Consider the following 21971-nt stretch of genomic DNA (forward strand, 5'->3'; position numbering starts at 1 on the left):
CACAGTATAAAAATGGAACGAGACTGTCCTGACTGCACACACGGGAAACAGTCTTGGACTGCTTAAGAGCCTTTCCCCAGGACACGGCTGCACACACGCTGAATCTCTAGTGTGCACTGCTTCTTCACAGACAAAGATGCCTTTTATGCTTGGCATTATTCACCTTCTTTTTATTTTTTCTTTGTTGTAAATAGTTTTTAAAAGTATTATATGGGAGTTATAATCCTAGGCATTAAGGCTTGTGCCAATCCAATGCTCATTTTATCTAGTGTTTTCTACTTCCTGTTCTCACCTAGTGTTGAATTTCCCTTTGCCTTGTCTCATTTGTAGTAATTTAGTCCATATTAATAGGGTCTTTCACAATGACCAACAACTGATTCTGCTATTATTATTTTAATTTTCTAATATTTCATGCACCTAGTTTCAATCTATTAAATAGTTTAAAATTTTATTAGGATATACTGGTCCAATTATTCAATTCTAAGGTAATTCTACTTTTGGATAAGTACATGATATACTTACCAAAAACCATATCCATTTGTAGCATATCTTTGTTACTGAGAACAAATAAATTATAGTATAGTCATATCATACAATAACATGCAACCATAAAACAAATCAACTAAGTGATAAAACTATATGGAGCCCTTCAAAGACATAATGGAAGCGGAACTTAATTGATCTGTTCATTTTAATTGATATGGTTCATTTTACATAAAATGTAAAAAAAATGTTATGTATGGTCTTATACCTCCCAAGGACAGTAGTGTTGAGGGGAGTTTATGAGTGATTGTTAGAGACAATGAAAGGGCTGATGTTTTCTTTTTTGCTTTGGATGACAAGTAGCAGACATTTAACTTAAGAAAGTCAGGAATTACTATGCTTGGCATGTCCAAGTGTATCCACGTAAAGCTCATACTGCAGTAAGAAATGACCACACATTGTTTATAAAGTCTACATTGGTGAAGTGATATCCAACAAAAAAAAATTACTTCAGTGTATGATTCAGAATAATTCACAAGCATTTGATAAATAAAATATTCTATTTCCATCTATTGTGAGTGACAAAGATATTACATAACCTTACAATGTTAAACTTTGCAATTTAGAACCTGGCAGAGCTGTGAGTACTCACAGTATAATACATGAATTTATAGATGACCTCTTTTCATTTCCTTGGATTTATTCAGATCTGAACTCCATTACCAAATTTTAGATAAACAAACCTGTGGTATTATTCCAATTCCTAGGCATATATCAAGACAACTGCTGTTCTACTTAGGAAATAACATTTTTCTGAGGTTACTTTTGTTTCTGCTTCATATTTTTTTACCATATTTATTATTTGCTATTATAAACAGCATTACCAAAAGTGACTATAGAAGAAAGAGTTTATTTATTTTGCTTGCGGTTCTAGAGAAAGTGTATGTAATGGCAGGCATCAGGAAGCTGGGAGGACAGCTAAAGCATGGCAAGGCTGTGACCTTTCACCCTTATGATGTATACTTCCTCCAGCAGGGCTCCTCCTCCTAAATGTTCTCCCCTAACATCCCCCAAAAGACCTGCAATTGGAAACCAAATATTCAAATACTTAAGCTTCAGAGGAAGATTTATCAATAAAACCACAATACTATGGTGGTAACCAATATTACTTTGTAGATGAAGCATCATTTAATCTGATATGTGTTTGAGGTTTTAAAATGTTAGAATTGTATTTAATTTCATGAGTGAGTAAAATCTACCTATTCATCAAAGATTACACTTCTTGGTTGAAAAAAAAAAAAGGTGATGTTGTTACAGATTAGCCCCCCAAACAATTCTCAGCTGAGTCCACTGATTACAGCATGAGAAGTATCTGTGTGGCCATTGCCAACTCACTTTATTATCCAAACTTTTGGAGGAGAGGGGCCCAGGATTTAGGAGTTCAGTTTGAAGTAGCTGTTCTATAAGACCACATCCAATAATAAATCTCTGTTTTAATACAAGGCAATTTGTTAGTCAAAATCGCCTTGGTTATTTTTTTTTTCTATTTTCATGTAGGTATTTGAGAAAAGAAATACAGTACAAAGCAAATTTTAATATAAAAAGATAGCTCAGAAATATAGTGTAGGGCTTAATAAAAATGAGTGAGAAAAGGGAGGCCCTACAGTTTTATTTTTAAGACAGCTTAGATCTACTTATTGATGCTTGGGTTTCCAGAACATTTACCAAGACTCTCCTTTCCATTCCCACAATTACTTGGCTGCAGAATTCACTAACAGTAAATTGAAGGAACTATTGAAAAGCAAAATACAGCTACATGAAAAACTAAGAACTCTATGGGGTCTAGCTACCATATCACTAAAAAATTGATGCTACAGAAATACACAGGGAAAGGGTCGTCTATAGGAAGATAACCAGCCCAGCTTCTGGGATATTTAAACACAACTTTGAAACTCTTATTCTGGTTTTTTTGGTGTATAATTTTTATAGTTATTTATTTTTTCTAGATAATATTCCCTATCTTATATATATCCACATATTCACAACTGTTAGATGTCTGTGGATTTTATAGCTATACTTCGCCAAAGAAGACCTTGGTTGAAATTCCTAACAGAAACATAAAGGTTGTGGGAGATGCTGGGGCCTAAGATTATATTATAAAAGTGCACACCCTGTGATGTTAAAATATCTCAAAGTATGCTGTGGCAGACAGTAACCAGCAGCTCTATAGCATACCTTTCTTTGTGAAGTGTGTCAAGTGCATGAGGAGTAATCAGACACAGATAGATAAACAAAGCGTCTTCTCCTAGCTCAGAAAAGAAAACTCTACACTAGGAATTTTCTTCTTCATCATGAAGTCTCTCCTCCAGTGGAGAAACAATTTTTCCTTCTGCTCTTAAAACCTTACAGGGTCATAAGCCTTTCGGGTTCAGATATGAATCTAAACAGACATCTACATGAATATATAATAATCTATATTAATATGTATACATGTAATAAAAACTAATACATACATCTGTGAGACTTTCTTAACTATGAAAATCTGAACATCTGAAATAGGCATGAATGTTTATTAGCAAGAACAATGCACTCTAAATGTTCCAATGTTTCAAATTATACCTACGTCATTGCATTTTCATAAAAAGAGGCAGCATGAAAAATTGTTTCATTGAAGCTTTTTAACTCAAACATATCATTTTTACTGTTATGTTTTCCTCCTCCTTAAGCAAATCTCTCAATTCTGTCATGTCTCATGTTGAGAAATATCAAGAGAAATTTCAGTTCTTAAAATGTACAACATTAAATTTGAGTGTCCACATTGGAGTTCCTGTAGGTCACACTTAGTAATAGCATCTTAAAGATGGTTGTAAAAGTTTCCAGATGCCACAGTGCCTGATTATGGACTATGTATTTTGGGAGTGAATTTCTATTTGAAAACGCTCCATGCATCAGTGTCAGATATAAATTCAGTTGCCAGCAAACTGTGTCGGAAGAAACATCTAGTGATATTTAATCACAGAGCAGAGATTTATTGAAACTGCAAGATACTATTGCTCTTAGATCAATTTTACATAAATATAGCAATGTGGTGAATGCTGAAACACATGTATGTGTGTGTGTGAGTGTATGCACACATGTGTGTGAGTGTGTGTATACACGTGTGTGTGTGCAAGTGCATACATAAATTCTCCTGTCTCTGAAGACTGATGTTTGTGGTAAAAATAATGAAAGAAAGAACAGGAAATATTTTATTCAACTTATTTTAGGTTTGTATGATTGTCTCCACACACATATTCCCCAAACCCCTGAGGATTTAACCCAGAAATTTCTGCATACTAGACAAACATACTACTACGGAAGTATATATTCCAGTCCTGTCTTTGTTATTTTGAAACAAGCTTTCACTAAATTGTCCAGGGTGGTTTAGATCTTATTCCATTGTCCAGACTGGCCATGAACCCAAGTTCATCCATTCTCAATATGATTTTTTGAAAGGGTTTTCTTTGGGATATGTGAAAACATATGCACACTGAACCCAGAGGTGGCATTAGAATATAAGTAATAATTTATAAAAAGAAGGTAGCTTTAATATCATAGACTAGCCAAACTAATCATTCCAATAGCTGGCTTAAAGTACATATATTGGTAATAAGAGTTAAAGAATACTCATTATTTTAGATGGTGATTAGCAAATGATATAAAATTAAGATTGACTATAATATGAGGTATGAGGTATTAATAAACACCTCATAGTATAATGTAAATTAGCAACCCTTGAATAATGAAATTGATCAAAAACTTTGCACAGGTGTTTTTGTGTGGGTTTCAGCCCATATAATAACACTGCTGTTCACAGGTAACATTCAACTACCTTCAAAATAGTGTGTACTCATCTGGACCGCTTTGAATGTTAGAAGGATCTTATTTGAAGATAAAACCTGCTTATGAGTACTGACAGTGTACTTGTGTTTGTCTTTGCAGGTTTCCTCTTGACAGTAATACATCTCTTTACAGGATGAAATTACAATTCCCACCTCCTGCTAAACCCACTATACCCTGTATGATCCCTTTGTGAAGGCCAGATACTTTTCGTTTTGTGTTTCTCCTTGAAAGAAAGAGTAAAAACAAACAAAACAAAAACTGGAATACAAAGACCAGAGTATTGCGGCACCTCTATTGTAACTTAATTATTTCTCATAGCCATGAAAGGTTCCAAACTGGAAGGAGATGGACCATAATAGAGTGTTCTCAACGCAAAATTTCTTTGCTTTGCAAGAAGGAAGTTTGCAGGATAAATTAAGAGACTGTCAATGAAGCCATGAAGAACATACGTTGGCTTGATGACTTGAAATTTTGAAATTTTATCCATTTCCTTTGATGTGGACTAGATAGGGATGTAGGATTTTTTTTTAATAACTAATGTTTTTCTTTTGCAGCTGTCGTCAGTGCCATTCCTGTGCCAACGCTAGAAAGTGCCCAGTATCCGGGAATCCTCCCATCTCCCACCTGTGGATACCCCCATCCGCAGTTCACTCTCCGGCCAGTACCATTCCCAACACTGTCTGTGGATCGAGGTTTTGGAGCAGGAAGAAGTCAGTGTAATGCATTTTTTCTTCTACTTTATGAAAAGAATTAACAATAGGAAGATAACCTTTGTGTATCGTTTTGATATTCATATTCTTTGTAAAGACTGATGGTGCTGACCCTGGTACAAGAATGTTCCCTCTCAGCAAACTTTACCCATGGGCTCCTAGCAGCATGCTCTTTCCACAGCAAACTCCACAGAAAAATGTGCCTGGCAATAAGGGATGCATGGCTCCATTACACAATGGTGGAGCAGAGGATTTAAAATAATACCCAACTAACCAGGAAGGTATAAATCAAGCTGTGTCTTCCAATACATTTTGTATCTTATCTAGTATCTGTGGGTTAAATTGAAATATCTCTACTGAGTCCCAGTAAACAAATACTTGAGGAATCCTCAACATTCTCTTATTGCTTAAGTACTACTTTTTCAACTTTCAGCTGTTGAAGGGGGGGTGGTTGATAGAATAAAATGTCATCTATTAGAAAGCTAACAATAGTGGTGAGAGACTGAGGCTTTACTATAGAAGCTGGTGATTCCTCCTGTGCCATTTGATCCCCCCTACTTTTGGAGCACAGCATCTTTAAGTCGATTTGATGGCTTTCATCTCTTAGTTAAGAACAGGTGACTCAGCAGCTCATGTGCAAGAGGAGGTTTTGTAATAGATATGATAGCACAGCAATAAAATATATTCGTGAGGCAAGCTATATTTTTCCTCAACTCAACAGGGATAGCTCAAAGAAATCATAAATCGTCCAAATGTAGCAAGGTTAGAATTAAAAGGCATCAAAAATCTGCCAAGCGAGAATTAGAGTCATTTCCCTTCTCTCGCTGCACCTTCTCTCTCCAAAATAGAGTTGTGTGCTAAATCTCACGGGGAGAAAAAAAAAAACCTATGAAGGGAGGGAAATGAGACTCGTGTGGGAAGTCCAACAGCTAGAAATTTCTGGATCTCAAAACAACTATACATGGGAGTCTAGTCAAAACCCCCACAAGTCCCTTCTTTGCTTCTCAACAAAGCTACCTTCACTTGATGAATGTCTACCAGTCTTTTATTCTCTGGTCTTAAGACTTCAAAGGAACATCAAAGAGGAATCTATAGGATAACTTTGTTCTGACCCTTCTGGCACAGTTGACATGGCATGGCTCAGGGCTTTTCTCATCAGAAAGTATTTCTTTTTAGTAACTGTCACCTTCATTTCCTTTTCAATTTTTGTTAGCATAGTCTATAAATGTATTCAGCTCCTCTGCCCCTCCCCTCTCTTTATTTCTTCTGAGTCAGTGTAGCATATAGAATTGTCTCTAATTAGATCCTGGGGAAATTTATTCAAAAGTTATATTTCAGTGGAATTTAAATATGATGATCTTAAGACTTTTTGTTTTGTTTGTTGGTTTTGTTTCATTTTTGTCCATAAGTCCCCTGAATGTGGCTGACAGTTGCATGGCTGGGGCATACTGAGGGGCCACTGGCAGTGGCACCAGGTTTTATCCCTACTGCTTGTACTGGCTTTTTGGGAGCCCATTTTCTCTGGAAGGATACATTGCTCAGCCTAGATAGGGAGGGCCTTGGACCTTCCCCAAAGCAATGTGCCTTACCCTCTCTAAGGAGTGGATGGGGGTGGAGGGGATTGTAGAGGGAATGGGAGGCGAGGAGTACAAGCTTGGATTGGTGCGTATAATGAGAAAAGATAGTTGTTTTCTTTTTAAAATAAAAATAAAAATTTAAAAAAATAGTGAATAAAAGAAGCTTAACTTTCAAAGCTCTGTTTTTTTAATGAGGAAGTATTTAGGGCTATTTGAAAATTTTCTGTAACTTCCATCAATTTTCCTGTAAACTCCAAATGATCAAGTACATTAAAAGTTAATCAATCAACTTTTGCCCTCTTTAGTAGATTTTTGTTTTGATAGACTTTGAGTAGTATGATTTAGCAGATGAAGGTAATCATACCTTGCAATAGAAAATATTTAAAAAAAAAACAATGGTGCATCATTATGTCAACAATGCTTTCTTTGCAAAATACTGTGTGATTTTGAATTTCATCCAAATTACAAGGCAGTGAAGATTCTATCCCTGGCCATGATTTACAGATTGGTTTAAAATGTGTCTGTTCTTTCACTCAGCAAGTAGTTTTCAACTAAATATACGTGATGCAAAAGAAATAACATCTTATGTGCTTCAAGCAAGTGCCTGGAAGAGAAAAGGAAGGAATAAATGTTCCCTTTTTCAGGAAACAGAATATTATATCACTGTCAGTGATAGTTAACATCCAGCTCTTTGGTATTGGTTTCTACATGCTTTGTAGAGCACTAAACACCCCTGTTCTCTCTAAAGAAGAAAACACTCTAGACAGAGATATCTTATTAGTGTCCTTTAGGAGCAGAGAAAGGCATACAGAAAGAGATAAAGTTAGTGTGGCCAAGGGTGAAGATTCCTCTTCACTAAAGTTATCTCAAAGACCTGGAGATTCCTATGCCAGGAAATGCTAAAGTCATGCCTTAAAGCCTGAAGTCATCAACAAAGCTGGAACTCTCTGTAACTGTAAGGAGAGGGAGGCACACTGAAAATATGTGCATTCCACACACATCCTGAACGATGGACAAATACTGCCCGTGCAGCTGCAGCCCTGCTCTTATAATCACCCACGAATAGGTTGCTGCCCCAGGAGGTCAGTACGGTTCTATGAAAATCTCCCAAACAGGTAGTCTGGGAACTTCGTTTCTGCAAACCATAACAAAGCAATGCCTCATTTTTTTTTCCTCATCTATAAAACAAGTCATGGAAGAGGAGTTTAAGAGGTTCCGATTCTGTCATTGTCACAGTGCTTCCCAGATTTACTCCTGCGGTTTTTCTAATCCATTTCTCCCACAAACTGGAAATTGACTGACAAATGGAATTTGTCCCAGATAAAATCAGGAGCACATGGAAGAGTTCATTCATTATTCTAGGGATGTCTGTCCTTTAAACAGCACAGGCTATGAAGAACTAGATTACTGAGGAATGGTTCATAATGTTGTTCTTCCAAGATTAATGAGTCACATATGTTCCTAAAAGAGGTGTTCGTGTCTCAGGCTCTGTTCCGTGCTGTTGGTGGGCTGCATTTCCGTCAACCATCGCAGTTTTCAGATAAAAGAAAAATCCTCATTTCCATTTTTGCAATATTTCTTCTGGTTATTCTGTAGCAAGTATTTTGTATGTTGACATTAATTATTATAAAGTACCTTGAGATTTGACTGCACTGTGTAATTGTATGCTATTTGTACAATGAATTCTGACTATTTTATCATTTGAAAATGAGTGCCTTGCCGACATCCATTTGATTCTCACTGTGCTCTGAATTGCAGGGAGGCTGTATTCTGTGGGTGACAGGAGCTTGTCTTGGCTTTTAGAGCTCTTAGCACAGATAAATGCCATGTCACTGAGCCAATTTGTTTCACATAGGTGTCCTGGAGCTGGTGTCTGAACTGGCCAACAGGCACACATCTAAGGTGTGGCGTTTCTCTGCTGGGGTGATTGCTATCCTGTTTATTTCAGGATTTTTGCTGCTTTAAATGTCAGCCAATGTCTGAAAGCATTTACTTAAAATATAAGAATTATGAATTATCAAGGAAAGCCTTCTTCCACTCTATGGATTTTAAAGAAAAGAAATTTTATCTCTTATGGATTGCATTCTATTAATTTCCAAACTCCTCAGGTTTCACACTGTGATTTTATGTGTTATCGAGGATGCCTTAGACAAAGGATATGATCCACCTAGTTAGGATCACAACATGGTTAGCCTAATGGGAATCTTTCTGGACAGCTGGAAGCCCAGAGATACAGGACTTGGAATAAAGAGAATTTTGGTTCTCATTGAGCCAGTGAAAATAAATGACATGAGAAGCATGTGGTTAGGACATGGCCACAAGATATAGGTGAAGGGAATGTTTTTATTGCAGATATGAGGGAGAGTGCAGCCAGAAGCATCTAGAAGACTCAAGAGCAGAGAGAGAAAGGCTGCTGCATGGCTGGCAGAATGGCCAGAATCATAAGAGTAGGGGTGGGGACAGAGTGCGAGGAGAGGATTAAGAATGAGGACAAAAGAGTGCATGGCTGAAGTGTAGGGTGATAGAGAAATGAGAGCCTGCAGGTAGAGCAGCGCATGAGCTGGAAAGCTTAGGGTAGGGAGTGGGGAGAGAGGAATGAGTGGGGGGAGCCACAGGTACTGGGTGAGCCTGGAGGCCAGCATGCACCTTGATATGCTAGTAGGCACCACAGTTAGCCTTTGTCCTAAGTTTCTTTTGGACCTTACACTCAATACTTTCAGTAAAATCACTACAACCCATATGTTCACATGTTATACAAAGGTTTTGCCGTAACAAGAGACTGAATTTCAAGGCATTAAAGCAAGATGCATGTAAAGTGTATTAAGGTCAAGATTACAACAATATTTTACCATGAACTGTTCATGCCCAAGATACAAGAGAAAGAAAAAAACCTGAGAGATGAAAAAGAATTAAAGGGAAAATAGACATTAAAAATATTCTATTATTTCTTCAATGCTACGGGAGTTCTAGGAAGAACATGTGGATTAGTTATAGCATGTCTTCTGTAGAGAAAATCACCTAAAACGAATTCCTAAGAAAAGAATGCGAAATTTCTTTTACTGTACTCATAAGTTAGTATTCTGTTGTGGTCCCATTACTAAGAACCAGCCACTGTAAATCAAAAGGGATCATAGAAACTCAGCCTCGGGAACCTCGTTTGTGAAACTCATCGCTCACACAGGAGGAGAGACTCTCGGTCAGAGAAAGGCAATATTCCCAAGAACTCCTTAGCCTATGTAGTTTTAAACTGTTTGGGCTGAATAACTTTCCCCATCCTGAGAATCATCCCTGAAGACAATGTTGAAAGAACCTGTTGTTTTCTAGATATTTTCTGCAATGGAATGGTTAAACAAATTCCTTCCTGGCCTGTGGTGTGAAGAGCATACAAACAAGGTTACCTACCTTCTTCAAAGGACCAGGACTGAGGGGACAACTCAGCCACCAACCACTCTGAGACTAAGGAAAAAAATGTCCAGGTTTAGAAATAAGTGATTATATCTGCATTTTGAAAATCAGCTTTGGTCACTTTCTTCTTCAGATTGAACAGAAGTCCAAAGTTAAAACCTAATATTTTTTTTCTTCTGGAAAATTAAACGTTCAGCCATCCCAAGACAGAATCTGATCAAATCCACAAACCTTCCCCTCCCCTGGTGTTCATGCAAGTATCCTGTGAGATCTCCGTGGGGTTTTGGCAGCTGGCTGTCTTACTCAGGGTTCCCTGTTTGACTAAAAACACCTCTGTCTGATGTTGAACTCTGACTGCCATGATTTCCTCAGCCAACTCTGCATCCTGTGCTCCCCCTTGAAGGCTGAGGCCCACAGGTTGTTCTCTCTCCCAGGGATCTCTGACCCTATCTGAACCCAAAAGGATAAATGGAAACACTTCTGCACCATGGGTCACTTCTGCACAACTTTTAAAAGATACCTCAATCTTTTTAATCTTTCATTTCTTCTCCTTTAGAATTCTCAGATATGTTTTCTAACTCCTCTGCCTACTTCTTGAGGTTCTCAGCATCATCTCAAAATTATCTCCTAAACTTAATATCTTGAAACAATTCTATGTCGATAATTATCCTTCCAAAATGAGATGTAATCATACCAATATTATATTTTTCCCATTTTCCTCAAAACAGTTTTCCTAAGTAATAAATAACTAGAAATAGTTGCCTAGAGTCAACAACACTTACACCTACTAGGCAGCTCTTTTCATCTGTGGTTTAACTTAGACCTTTTGGCTTTGAATATGAATGAACATTTAAAATTGAGTCATCCTGTCTTTAGCAACAGAAAAAAAAAAAACCTTGAAAATATTTTAGTCTCGCTCAACTGTGTTCCCTAGGGGAAAAGGTGCAATCACATATACAAAGCTGTCCAGATACCTCAAGGCTGTCACAAATGACTATGTGAAGCCTCCTCAACTATAGTAATCTGCCTGCAAATTACATGGTTTGCTATCAAAGAGGAAAAAAATTGTAATTCTGTATTCAGGCAACTTGCTCCGGTGGAGTCATGTCTCATAACTTTTAGCTCAATGTGCTTCTATTTTGTTATGGGAGATAATGATGGTGGCTATTATTTGTATCATTTTTTTTTCCGCAATACTTCTGAGCACCCTGTAACTCTCATTTGTTTGACAGTTGACATGGCATGTTTAAATCACAGGAAAATTGGCATATTGGCTGGTAGAAAATACTGCAGCTGTAACCGGGGTGGGTATGTTGAATTTTACAGGCATTACTACTTAGAAAGGAAGAAATAACTTCTCTTTTCTCACTTCATCACTTATGATTACAGGGTCCAGACAGTTCATGCAATATAGTTAGTGAGAATATATTGTATTACTGTCTCTGGAAGACCGACCTAATCCTACTGTACCTGTTTCTACTGTTGAAAAGTGCTGAGCTGATTGTTGTCCATATGTACAAGAAAGCTTAAGAATAAGAATGTCCATAATATGGAGAAGAGATTAGCTGATATTATCTTTTCTCCATGGACTGTTAATGGAAATGTGGGGAAACAAACTTTATCTTGAATGACACCTGATTTATCTCCCCTACAGCTGTGAGTGAAGGACCTGCTGCTCAACAGCAGCCCATGCTGCCCCCAGCTCAGCCTGAACATCCCAGCAGCGAAGAAGCACCCAGCAGAACGATCCCCACAGCCTGTGTCCGACCAACTCATCCGCTCCGCAGCTTTGCCAACCCTTTGCTACCTCCACCAATGAGTGCAATAGAACCAAAAGTCCCTTATACACCACTTTTGTCTCAGCCGGGTAAGTAGCCATGTCACTTATCAAGGAACGTTACCGTCAATGATAGCTGTACGGAAGTACAGAAGGGAACCAGAGAAGGCGTGGTTACCACGTATGTTTTTAGTGTGGATTGATTACGTGTCCATGTGCTCATGCTTGTTACTGGTGACTGAAAAGTCATCAGGGAACCGACAGATAGTTTAAGCAACTTATTTCAGTCTACAGATCTGGTAGGTAATGCTTCTTCACCAACTCTTTATAATGTCAGGAAGCACAGATTCTAAAATTTGAGGAATTTATCTGTGCCTCTCAGTTTATGTCCAATGTATTTAATGGCAAATTCTGATATAAAAAGTAATCTATCAAATATTCCAAAATTATGAAAAGGAATAAATGAAGTATTCTAAATAGTTATGCATTTAGTGCTATATTCCTATATGTTATCTTTATCCACATTTTAATAGGAAAAAAAAGTAATTTAATATTTTATACCAATTATAAACATCATAAAACGAAATTGCCAGAGTACTTTTTGTTATTCTCTTAGCTTGTGTCCATCATGAAAGCCATCTTTCCATCACTAAACATGAAAAAGGTTTATTTGGGCCCTTGTTTCAAAGGTTCCAGTTCATGATTTATTAATCCTGTATGTGGTAAGGCAATACATCATGGTAGGAACATGTGGCAGAGGAAACCATTCATCTCATTGCCAGACAGGGAGAGGAGAAAGGAACTAGGTTCTTCTAGTTATCTTTGAGAGTATGCCCCAAATAACCTAAGACCTCCCACAAGTTACCACCTCTTAGAGTTCTGCCATCTCCAATGAGCACTACCGTTCACATCTAAATTATGACAGAAGAAAAGGGTTTTCTTCTAAATAATAGGTTTTTTTATTTATTTATTTTTTAAGGATTTCTGCCTCCTCCCCGTCACCGCCTCCCATTTCCCTCCCCCTCCCCCGATCAAGTCCCCCTCCCTCATCAGCTCGAAGAGCAATCAGGGATCCCTGACCTGTGGGAAGTCCAAGGACCGCCCACCTCCATTCAGGTCTAGTAAGGTGAGCGTCCAAACTGCCTAGGCTCCCCCAAAGCCAGTAAGTGCAGTAGGATCAGAAACCCATTGCCATTGTTCTTGAGTTCTCAGTAGTCCTCATTGTCCGCTATGTTCAGCAAATAATACAGCAAAAGGGCAGTTTTGAATGCTATTGTAAATGAAAGAAGAAAAGAAACACTGGGTAGAAGTGACATTTGATTCAGGACATGAGGATGTGGAAATCATGCTGCAATCTGGACCTCCGGGATCACACAATTATCAAAAAGACCATTTGTTTCTTTATGGGACAATGAGCAGAGCAGAGAGCTGGCATTCCTTATCCTGCATTCTTTTCTTCTAATTAAAGTATTACCAAGTCTAACTGAAACGCAGTGGAGCCTAAGTGATTGAAGCATATCCATAGGAACAGAATGAGTTGCTTGGACTGTCCCTGACCATATTCCATCAAATAATGAGATTATCTAAGGGGGTACTGACTGGTGGAACGCCCTAGAAGCAAAGCCTCATTGCTTCTATCCCCATTGTCCTCTAGGAGTCTTCTTTTGTTTGGCCATCGCTCCCACTCTGCTTTAACTCTTTGTCAGAAACCGTCTCTCCTTTCATTTTCTGGTCCTCTGCCTTGAGTTCTTGGTTTGATTTGATTTGATTTCTTTTTTATGATTCACCTCTAAATGCTATCCTCCCTTTATGCTTTGTGAGATGTATTCTGCCGTCACTTTGGAATTATTAAATGCCTTTCCCTTTTATGTTTCTCCTTCATTGTCCGCCTGTGATTCCTGTGCATCTGATAATGCCTTACCACATGGTTTTCAAAGAAGTCTCCCTACATTGCTCCTGACACATGGTAGATAGTATGCTTCTTAAAAGGGCTGCTGTTTACTTATTCTAATAGAAAAAGAAAATTAGCAGACTGACGAATGTATTAGTGGTGACATTAACTACATGCTTCTTAGCCCAAAAGATGAAATACTTAGTGCTTTCAACAAATTTTAATTCCAAGAAAATCATTGCTTTAGTCAAACTGATTGATGAAGTAGAGTCATGCTGTTGTCAGCTTCGAAAAGAAAATACCTCAAATAATTTCACTCTGGATTTCACAATAAAAGGCTGTGTAATTAGTAATGAATTTGTCTTTACTTACTGCACGTAATTACTTTAGAATATGGTAATGGGAGGCATTGCTCTAATTTTTAAAGATTATGCTAAATGAGAAGTTCCTCTGCTTTGAAAGCTTTGTGATTAGCATCAGTGAAGGAGCTCTTCCCCTCAATAGGATTTCTGCATGTGGTTTTTCATGAGCAGTGTTAAGGGTCCCAGCCTCAATTTGCCTCCCACTGAGATGTGCAGAGCTGTGCTTGCAACAGCTTTATATATGAGGAATAGGGCAATACATATCATGGAGTAACAATCTCCCTGGGATCGCAGAGCGTTATGCAATATTGCTGGGGTAGGTGGTAATTAAAGAGGCATTCTGTTGTCATAATGTCTGGAATTTTGCCTACCTGCAAGCATAGATTCATTCCTTCATCCCTCCCACACACCCGCTGAGTTAGAGATTTAGCTTAGTGGACTCCGGGGTCTTTATGGTGTTTTCCAAATCTTCATCTTCATCTTGTGATAAAATGATTCTGTACCAGAGCTTTATATCGTAGCGGTGAACGACTGCACAGGCTTTACAAATTCCACAGAGCAGCTACCCTGTACCTTAAAAATCACAGGCATGGATAGATTAATGATTTGACTTAGTCCTTCTCAGCTTAAATAGAAAGAGAGCAAAGATAGTGTGTGTGTGTGTGTGTGTGTGTGTGTGTGTGTGTGTATGCATCTGTGTGTGTTTATCTCTGTGTATGTGTTTTTTCATGCACTCTTGTGTGGTTCCTTCCTGAAGTTCTTCTTAGCTGTACAAGGACCAGTAATACTTTAAATGAGCTTAGAACAATAGTCCACTTATTCTGTGGAAGAATCATTCTACAGACAAAGAGCATACAACTTCACAAACACTGACATTTACAGTGTTGCACTAGTATAACATAAGCTTCCTAAGCTGCCCTTGCGTGTTTGGAAAACAAAAGGAATCCTATAATTCTTTCGCCTTTATATCTATATTAAATCCCACTGAATCCTGATCTTTTCAATCTTTGAACAATCAATAATGTCAGTGGGTATGACAAAAATCAAAAATCACATCATTGTATAGATAGCAACATTGAGTTTGATTTTCCCCCTGCACATTGTGGCATGTGCTTCGATTAGTCTGTGGATCAAGGAGAAGGTGTGGGTATGTATGGATTAAAGTGGAGAGAGAATTCATGTTTTATATTTTATGACTACTCTGGAAATCATGCATCCCCTGTGTAGCAGCATCTTTTTGTCAGGCCCTCATTTCCGTAATTATGCAATGAAATGATGTGGCCAGTCAACTACTTTTTAGAAATTACTGCAATCAATTCCAACACCCTACTCTCAGTCCACCATTGGGGTTGTCCCTAACGGATGCCACCTGAGTGTTCTATCCTGCTAGAATCAGTCACAGGTAGAGGTTATGGGAGACCAGGGGTCCTTTAACAGGTATCATAAAGCCCTCTCTCTTAGGGTCAGTCACAGAACATAAGTCACTTCCACAACTAAACAATCGGGTTGTGTTGACTTGGTCTTATTGGATCAACACTGGATCAATTGTATGAAGGAAAATTACATGAAAGTTACACCACCTCCTCTTTAATACATTTTCTTTCATGTCAAATCTCATCTTTGCTTTTAAGAAGCATCTTGAGATTTTCCTATCCTCACTTGTAATAGACTTTATTTAATAGATGAAATTTTATCTGTTATAATCTAATCATCCTAAATCATACTCTAGCAAAATGTAATAAGACAACTCTGCTTAGCTGTAACCAATATTTGTCACCCTGTAACCTACCTGGTGTTTATTATGGAAAACACTAATTTCCTGGAAAATGGTATTCTGACATGAAAATAGCAAAGAGGTCTGTTAACTATCTTAAAAATTGGGACTCAATTCCAGAGAAGATTTAATAAGCAATTCAAGTGACTAATGCCTCATCTATGATGATAAAATGAAGACTTGAAAAAGTTAATGTTTCCCATACTGAACAACTGAGCATGAAACCAGACTTCCAAAATTCAGAAAAATATAATATTGACAAGGAATGTGGATTTTCTTTTTGTGGTTGTTGTTACTTTCTTAATATTATTTCAGAAACATATCCTAAGGAAACATTGTGGAAGATAATATGATATTTAGATTAGTTATTGAGTAATGACGTTATAATTTACTCACTTGTTGTGTGAGTGTTCTTGTATGGTGTGTCTGTCTGTCTCTATCTGTCTTTCTCTTCCTCTCTGTCTCTCTCTGTCTGTGTGTGTGTGTGTGTGTGTGTGTTTATGTGTGCATTATGTTGTGAAGTGGGTTATAACTTTTGTTTGAAGTTCACACAAGTTTTGTGAAGTGGGTTATCTCCTTCTCCTTTCTGTGGGATCCAAGGATTAAAACTCAGATCACCAGCCTTGTATCAAGTTCACAAAGCAACCTGTCTTGCCAGCTCTGAAATAACTGTTTAGTATCCATGTGTTAATAGATAGAAGAAGGAAGTTATACCAAGAATACTAACTTTCCAAAGAACTCTAAAACCATGGCCATCTGTTGGAAGTTCACCTGCTCCAACTGCCAGTCATCCTCTGCAGTAGGGCAGAAAGCCAAACCCTTACATCTGTTGCTGTTTGTCAGGACTGCTGATGGCCAGATCTGTGAAGTCCAACACGGACAACTGAGACTTTCAGAAGGAAGTGAAGAATGGAAATGCTAAGACACGGAAATACAATACAAACTGTAGATGAGAGACCATGACAACAGACCAAGACAGCAGTGTGTGTGTGTGAGAAAAGCTATTTTGAATTAAAAAGTTATTTGGAGGACATAGGAAGTGATTGCTAGGTCAATCTTTGAGTCCCTCTCAATTAAAAAGAAGAGAAATATTTTTATCAATAATATCATATATACACTTGAAGTAAATGGTCAGCTTAACATCATTAAATGCTAAAATATCAAAATTCTATTTAAATACTAATAATAAGTTACAATTAAAGAGGTCTATGTACAATATGTGGTTGACTTCATTACAATTAAAGAGGTCTATGTACAATATGTGGTTGACTTCATGAATAAGATAATTTGAAACATGCTATTTCAGAGGGCTGTCCTTGGATTTTATTAGAGACTTGATAGTTTCCTTGGTGACAAAGAATAGCGGAATGACAGAGTGCGCAGCAGTTCTCTTCCAAGTCAACAATCCCTCTGCATGTCCTATATCCTATATCCTTTATAGATCACATGCTTAAATTCTGATGAAAACATTGTATTAATCTTTGTAAAATGTCTTGGAAATCAAAATATTTTTATAAAAATCAGTAGAGGTAAAATGTGTACACTTTAATGTACTCACTTGCAGGTGGTTTTTAAACATAAAGCAAAGAAAACTCGCCTACAAACCACAATTCCAGGGAACTTAGACAACAATGAGGACACTAAGAGAGACTTACATAGATCTTATCTACATGGGAAGTAGAAAAAGACAAGATCTCCTGAGTAAAATGGGAGCATGAGAACCTAGGGGGAGGGTTGAAAGGGGGAGGGGAGCAGAGAAATATGTAGAGCTCAGAAAAAATAAAAAAGAGAAATCAATTTAAAGCATAAAAACTTTAAATATTATACTAAGTTGTAATTCATAAAGATCATCAGCAATAAATTAATATTTAACCAAGAAGCCACTATAATCAACCATGAGTGGAGCAGAGCACCCTGTAACCTTTTGAGAATACTGTGTCATTGTTCTTGGGATCTTCATCCAAACTTCAATGAATATTCAATTGGTTGTTTAGTTTTTCAGATAAAACAATAAAGAGGGCCTAGAATTTGAATGCAGTCTATCAATTAAGGAAAAGTAAAGCAATTTGAGAGTTAATAGAATAATTAGATGTTTATTAATGATAAAGGCAGATAAAAATGATCCAAACTACACATTAACTCCTATGCTACAAGTGCCTTAAATCTTAATACAGGTTGGAAACAACAACTTGAAGCCTCATGTCCTAGAACTTCTGTTGACTAGTTGAGTTTCATGAGTTTCATGGTCCCTGTGTAGTTCAACACAGAGTAGCAGGGTCCACTGTGTGTGCTAAAATGTGAGAAACTGACAATGCACAGATGTTGGTGCCTGATGAAGAATCCATGTTTCTCTTCGGACTCCTACTTTCCTCATATGTGAAATCATATAATAGTCCTTAAGAATGGGCTGTATGAAAGTCTACAGGCTTGGGCGTTATAGAAATAAAATGTATCCTTCTACTTGGATTCCCTTTTCCTTGATGAGGGAAAGAGTAAAAGTATGGGAAAGGTTTTAATTTGATGAAAAATTCAAAATGTTAGGGATTTGGAAGCAAGCTTGCAGTTAACAATTACCTTAACTCCAGTTCCAAGGAGTCTAGTATCTGTTTCTTACCTCTGTAGGCACCTGGGTCTTCTACGCATGGCATTCACTCACACAGACATAATACACAGACACACACACACACACACACACACAGAAAACACACATATACACTCACTTAAAATAAATCATAAATCTTTTTAAAAGATGAATATCTTTGTCTGTAGTCCCAGTTGTGTTAAGTAGTTGAAAGAACTTTTTTATTTCATTAATTCATATCAGATTCCAGAATTTTCTCTGAAGGTGTGGGAAAGGTTGGGAAAAAGTTTTCACATTAACCTCCTATTAATGGACTTTTGAATATTTGTTCTGTAAAAACTAACTCTAAAAATAAACAAAAAGGCTCTGTGTTGAGATGAACTGAAATTAACTATGAGTAGACTATGAAGATAAGACTTATAATATAGTAAAAGTTACATAAAAGTTTGTGACAGATCCGACAATGATTTAAAGCATTTTCCTAGATGACAGAACAATGTATTACCATGGTAGCCATCTTGAGAATTTGTGAACATTAACTTTCAACATACACATCCAGAAGGTGTATGTTCTTATTACCAGAATCTCATTCACTGGAACGTCGAGGCTTTCGCAGGACAATACCTTTATCTTTTGTAGCAACGGGGATTCTAACATTTATGTGTGTGTGAATTACTATGATAAGCAAACAACTGATTTCAAATGAGAGGGGTATTATAACATGATTGTACATGCCAACTAATAGAAATAATGAGATTGGAATGACTGCCCATTTCAGTGCGTTTTCTAGACTGCTGTCTTAAATATCTTTCGCTAACACCTCTGATTCTTTCACATGGTGAGTTGTATGGACCTTTATAGTTACACAGCCAGCGAGCCATAATTTTCTAATAAGGCAAGCATTTTTCAAAGCACAGTAGTAGGCTTCTTTTAAAATCAGGGGTTTCACGGTGAACCTTTAGTTCCCCTCATTGTTACACTTGAAATTATAGCTTGTGTTAGTTTTACCTCTGGCTGTGTTCTAGAGATGGTTTCTCAACAGAAGCAAGCTATGCTATGTAAACAAGAGAGAGAAGACACCTTCCTTGGTATAGGAGATGCAGCAGGACAGTGTGGCCAGTTGAAGAATGAGGGGAGTTGATCTGTTCTCCCGTGTCTCTTATCCATCATGAGCAAAGTTTAAATAAAAGTATGAACTGGCGAAAATCAACCAAACAAACAAAAGTTCTGCACTGAGGTCTAATACCCCAGCTGACTACCTAGGATATTGAGTGAGCCATTTAACTTCTTTTTGCTTCAATTTCCCACCATAACTAGTTAAGATACAATATAACCTGGAGAGGCATTCCTGCACCACTCTAGGGAATAAAAATAAACATGAATTATGGTTATAAAATGATAGTATTTAACAGGAACCTCTGGTATAACGTGGAGGCTCTATAACTTTATACTCTGGGCTCCTTTATATTTTCAACACCTACAGAAAGGAAGGGAATCATCTGAAAGGGGAGAATAAAATAGTATTGTCACAACTCACTGTCTGGTCAAACATGCTGTAATTTGTGAAATGCCATACTCCCCTGCATATATCTGCAGGATATAATGGCCCTAAGTTAAACAGATCACCAGATGGAGCAGAAATTAGTGACTAGAATACAGTCTTCTGAATATGATTGCTTGGCTTTACTGCGATTCAAGGTCTCATCCATTGGACCAGGACTCACTCTCAAATCATAAATCCATCCAACAGTCAGGAAACTGACCTATGCTGCAACAGTGTAGGTTGCAGTAAGGCCTTATGTCTTGCAATATGGCAAATCTGATGGCGACATGTCTGCCTTCCTGGCTTTGTAAGCATTGCATCTCCCTGAAGGGACCTATGGGGAACCAATCTAATGTGTTTGATGTTACTAGAATCTCTCAATCTCAGATCAAACATTCATGTAGCTATTCCTCTAAAGCAAAAAATAGCAAGTCAGAGGTTGAATAAGTGAGGAGCAGAAGTCAATGATTGAAAAATGGAACAAATAGGTTATTTCCTATTGATCATGCATAAAATATTACCAAGACATTTGTCTTTTAATTTTCAAAAACATAATATGTAGCTATGATATTAGCATATTTGTGACTTGAGACACAAGTTTAATTTTAATTAAACTAGACTCATGTTTAATGATAAATCATGGATATTTTTTTCTGTAGCAGTGAATCTCAGATTTCATGTGTTGGAGAAATCATTTGCAAATCACATAGAGGTTAGAATGTTTAGTGAATCTGGAAAAAAACACCCATATTTTGGAGTTCTAAAGGGATTCCAGATGATGTGGTGGCTGCCCCTCTGTAGTTTACACCTTGAAGAAATTTCTTTTTGAACAGGTGATGTGCTCTTAACCCGAGGCTTGTGGAAAGATTAGTATGCATGATAGATCACTTGAAATTAAATTTGCCTCTCTCTCTCCTGTGTGGGCATATGGGTTTGTACACACACATGTGTTTGTTCTCCATGTGCAGGTCATCTCTAATTTTTCTTCACCTCAAAGCTCAGGTGTTAATGCTTTATTCATTCCTTTTGTGGAGTATCATCCTAAAGAAACATTTTGTTCCCGTGAGACTACTTCTACAACTGACATTGAAGACTGTAGAAACACAGTCTCAATATTCTTTAATAGTAAAACAATGCATAATATATACTAAAATCCCACAAGATGATAGTTTGTGTATTCTAGTAATGTCAATGGGATCTTCAGACTTCCTTACGAATTGCCTTTATGAAACACAGCACTGTAAGTTTGTGTTCTTATTCACTCATCAGAGAAGCATAAATGGAAAAATTCCGTCTCCTAATTCATTCATGAAAAAACATTGGCTCAAAAAAGATGTAAGAAGTAGATCTAGTTCACACAGTATGTAACTATCAGAACATGGCTCTGAACCTAAGCATATCTTAAGGAGAAATCTGTTTTCTACATCATTATATTATAACATATAGAAACAGGAGGTCAAGGAATAGTAGGTAGCAAAAAAAGTCACAAATCTATATTCTAGATTTATTATATATGTGTAAATGTATAAATATGTATATTTATTTCTGCCAAATATTCTAATTATTTTTGGAATGTGTCTGATAATCCACAATATTCTAGCCTCATCATTTGTAGAAGAAAGACAACAACCAAACATGCCCCAGATTTTGCTCAGTTTTTATTTGATGACAAGTTGTTAACATATTCATTGGGTTTTACTTTGTTATACTTTTATTTGTGGTTTTCATTTTCAATATGTACCGACTGTGTTTTCTTATTTGAATGTTAAAGTAAGTATCTATGTAGATGTAAATAAATCTAAAAATAGATGAACTCAATTCTAAACCCAGTATTGGCTTCCATTCTGTATAAAAATGAAATATTCTGGAATCCCAAAAGGGAGGATATTCTGAATAGTGAAGAATTTACAAAGCATCATATAGAGACATACCGTCCTCATTGGTAACTTTCCATTTGGAGACTTTAACATGTCTTTTCTTTGGCTG

The 21971-nt window shown here is 37.1% G+C and overlaps 1 protein-coding gene across 1 annotated transcript in view; it reads left to right on the top strand.

The window, feature by feature from the left end:
- The window catches only part of Dcc (DCC netrin 1 receptor), a 1005453-nt gene that overhangs the window by 961705 nt on the left and 21777 nt on the right, over positions 1-21971 (top strand). Inside the window, exons 26-27 of the mRNA XM_041639231.1 lie at positions 4920-5081; positions 11712-11924. Coding sequence (XP_041495165.1) covers positions 4920-5081; positions 11712-11924 — 375 coding nt within the window. The remainder of the gene's footprint in view (positions 1-4919; positions 5082-11711; positions 11925-21971) is intronic.

Source organism: Microtus oregoni, unplaced genomic scaffold, assembly GCF_018167655.1.
Source record: "Microtus oregoni isolate MIOR12 unplaced genomic scaffold, Mior012 000057F_ref0000458, whole genome shotgun sequence".
In the NCBI taxonomy this organism is placed as follows: Eukaryota; Metazoa; Chordata; class Mammalia; order Rodentia; family Cricetidae; genus Microtus; species Microtus oregoni.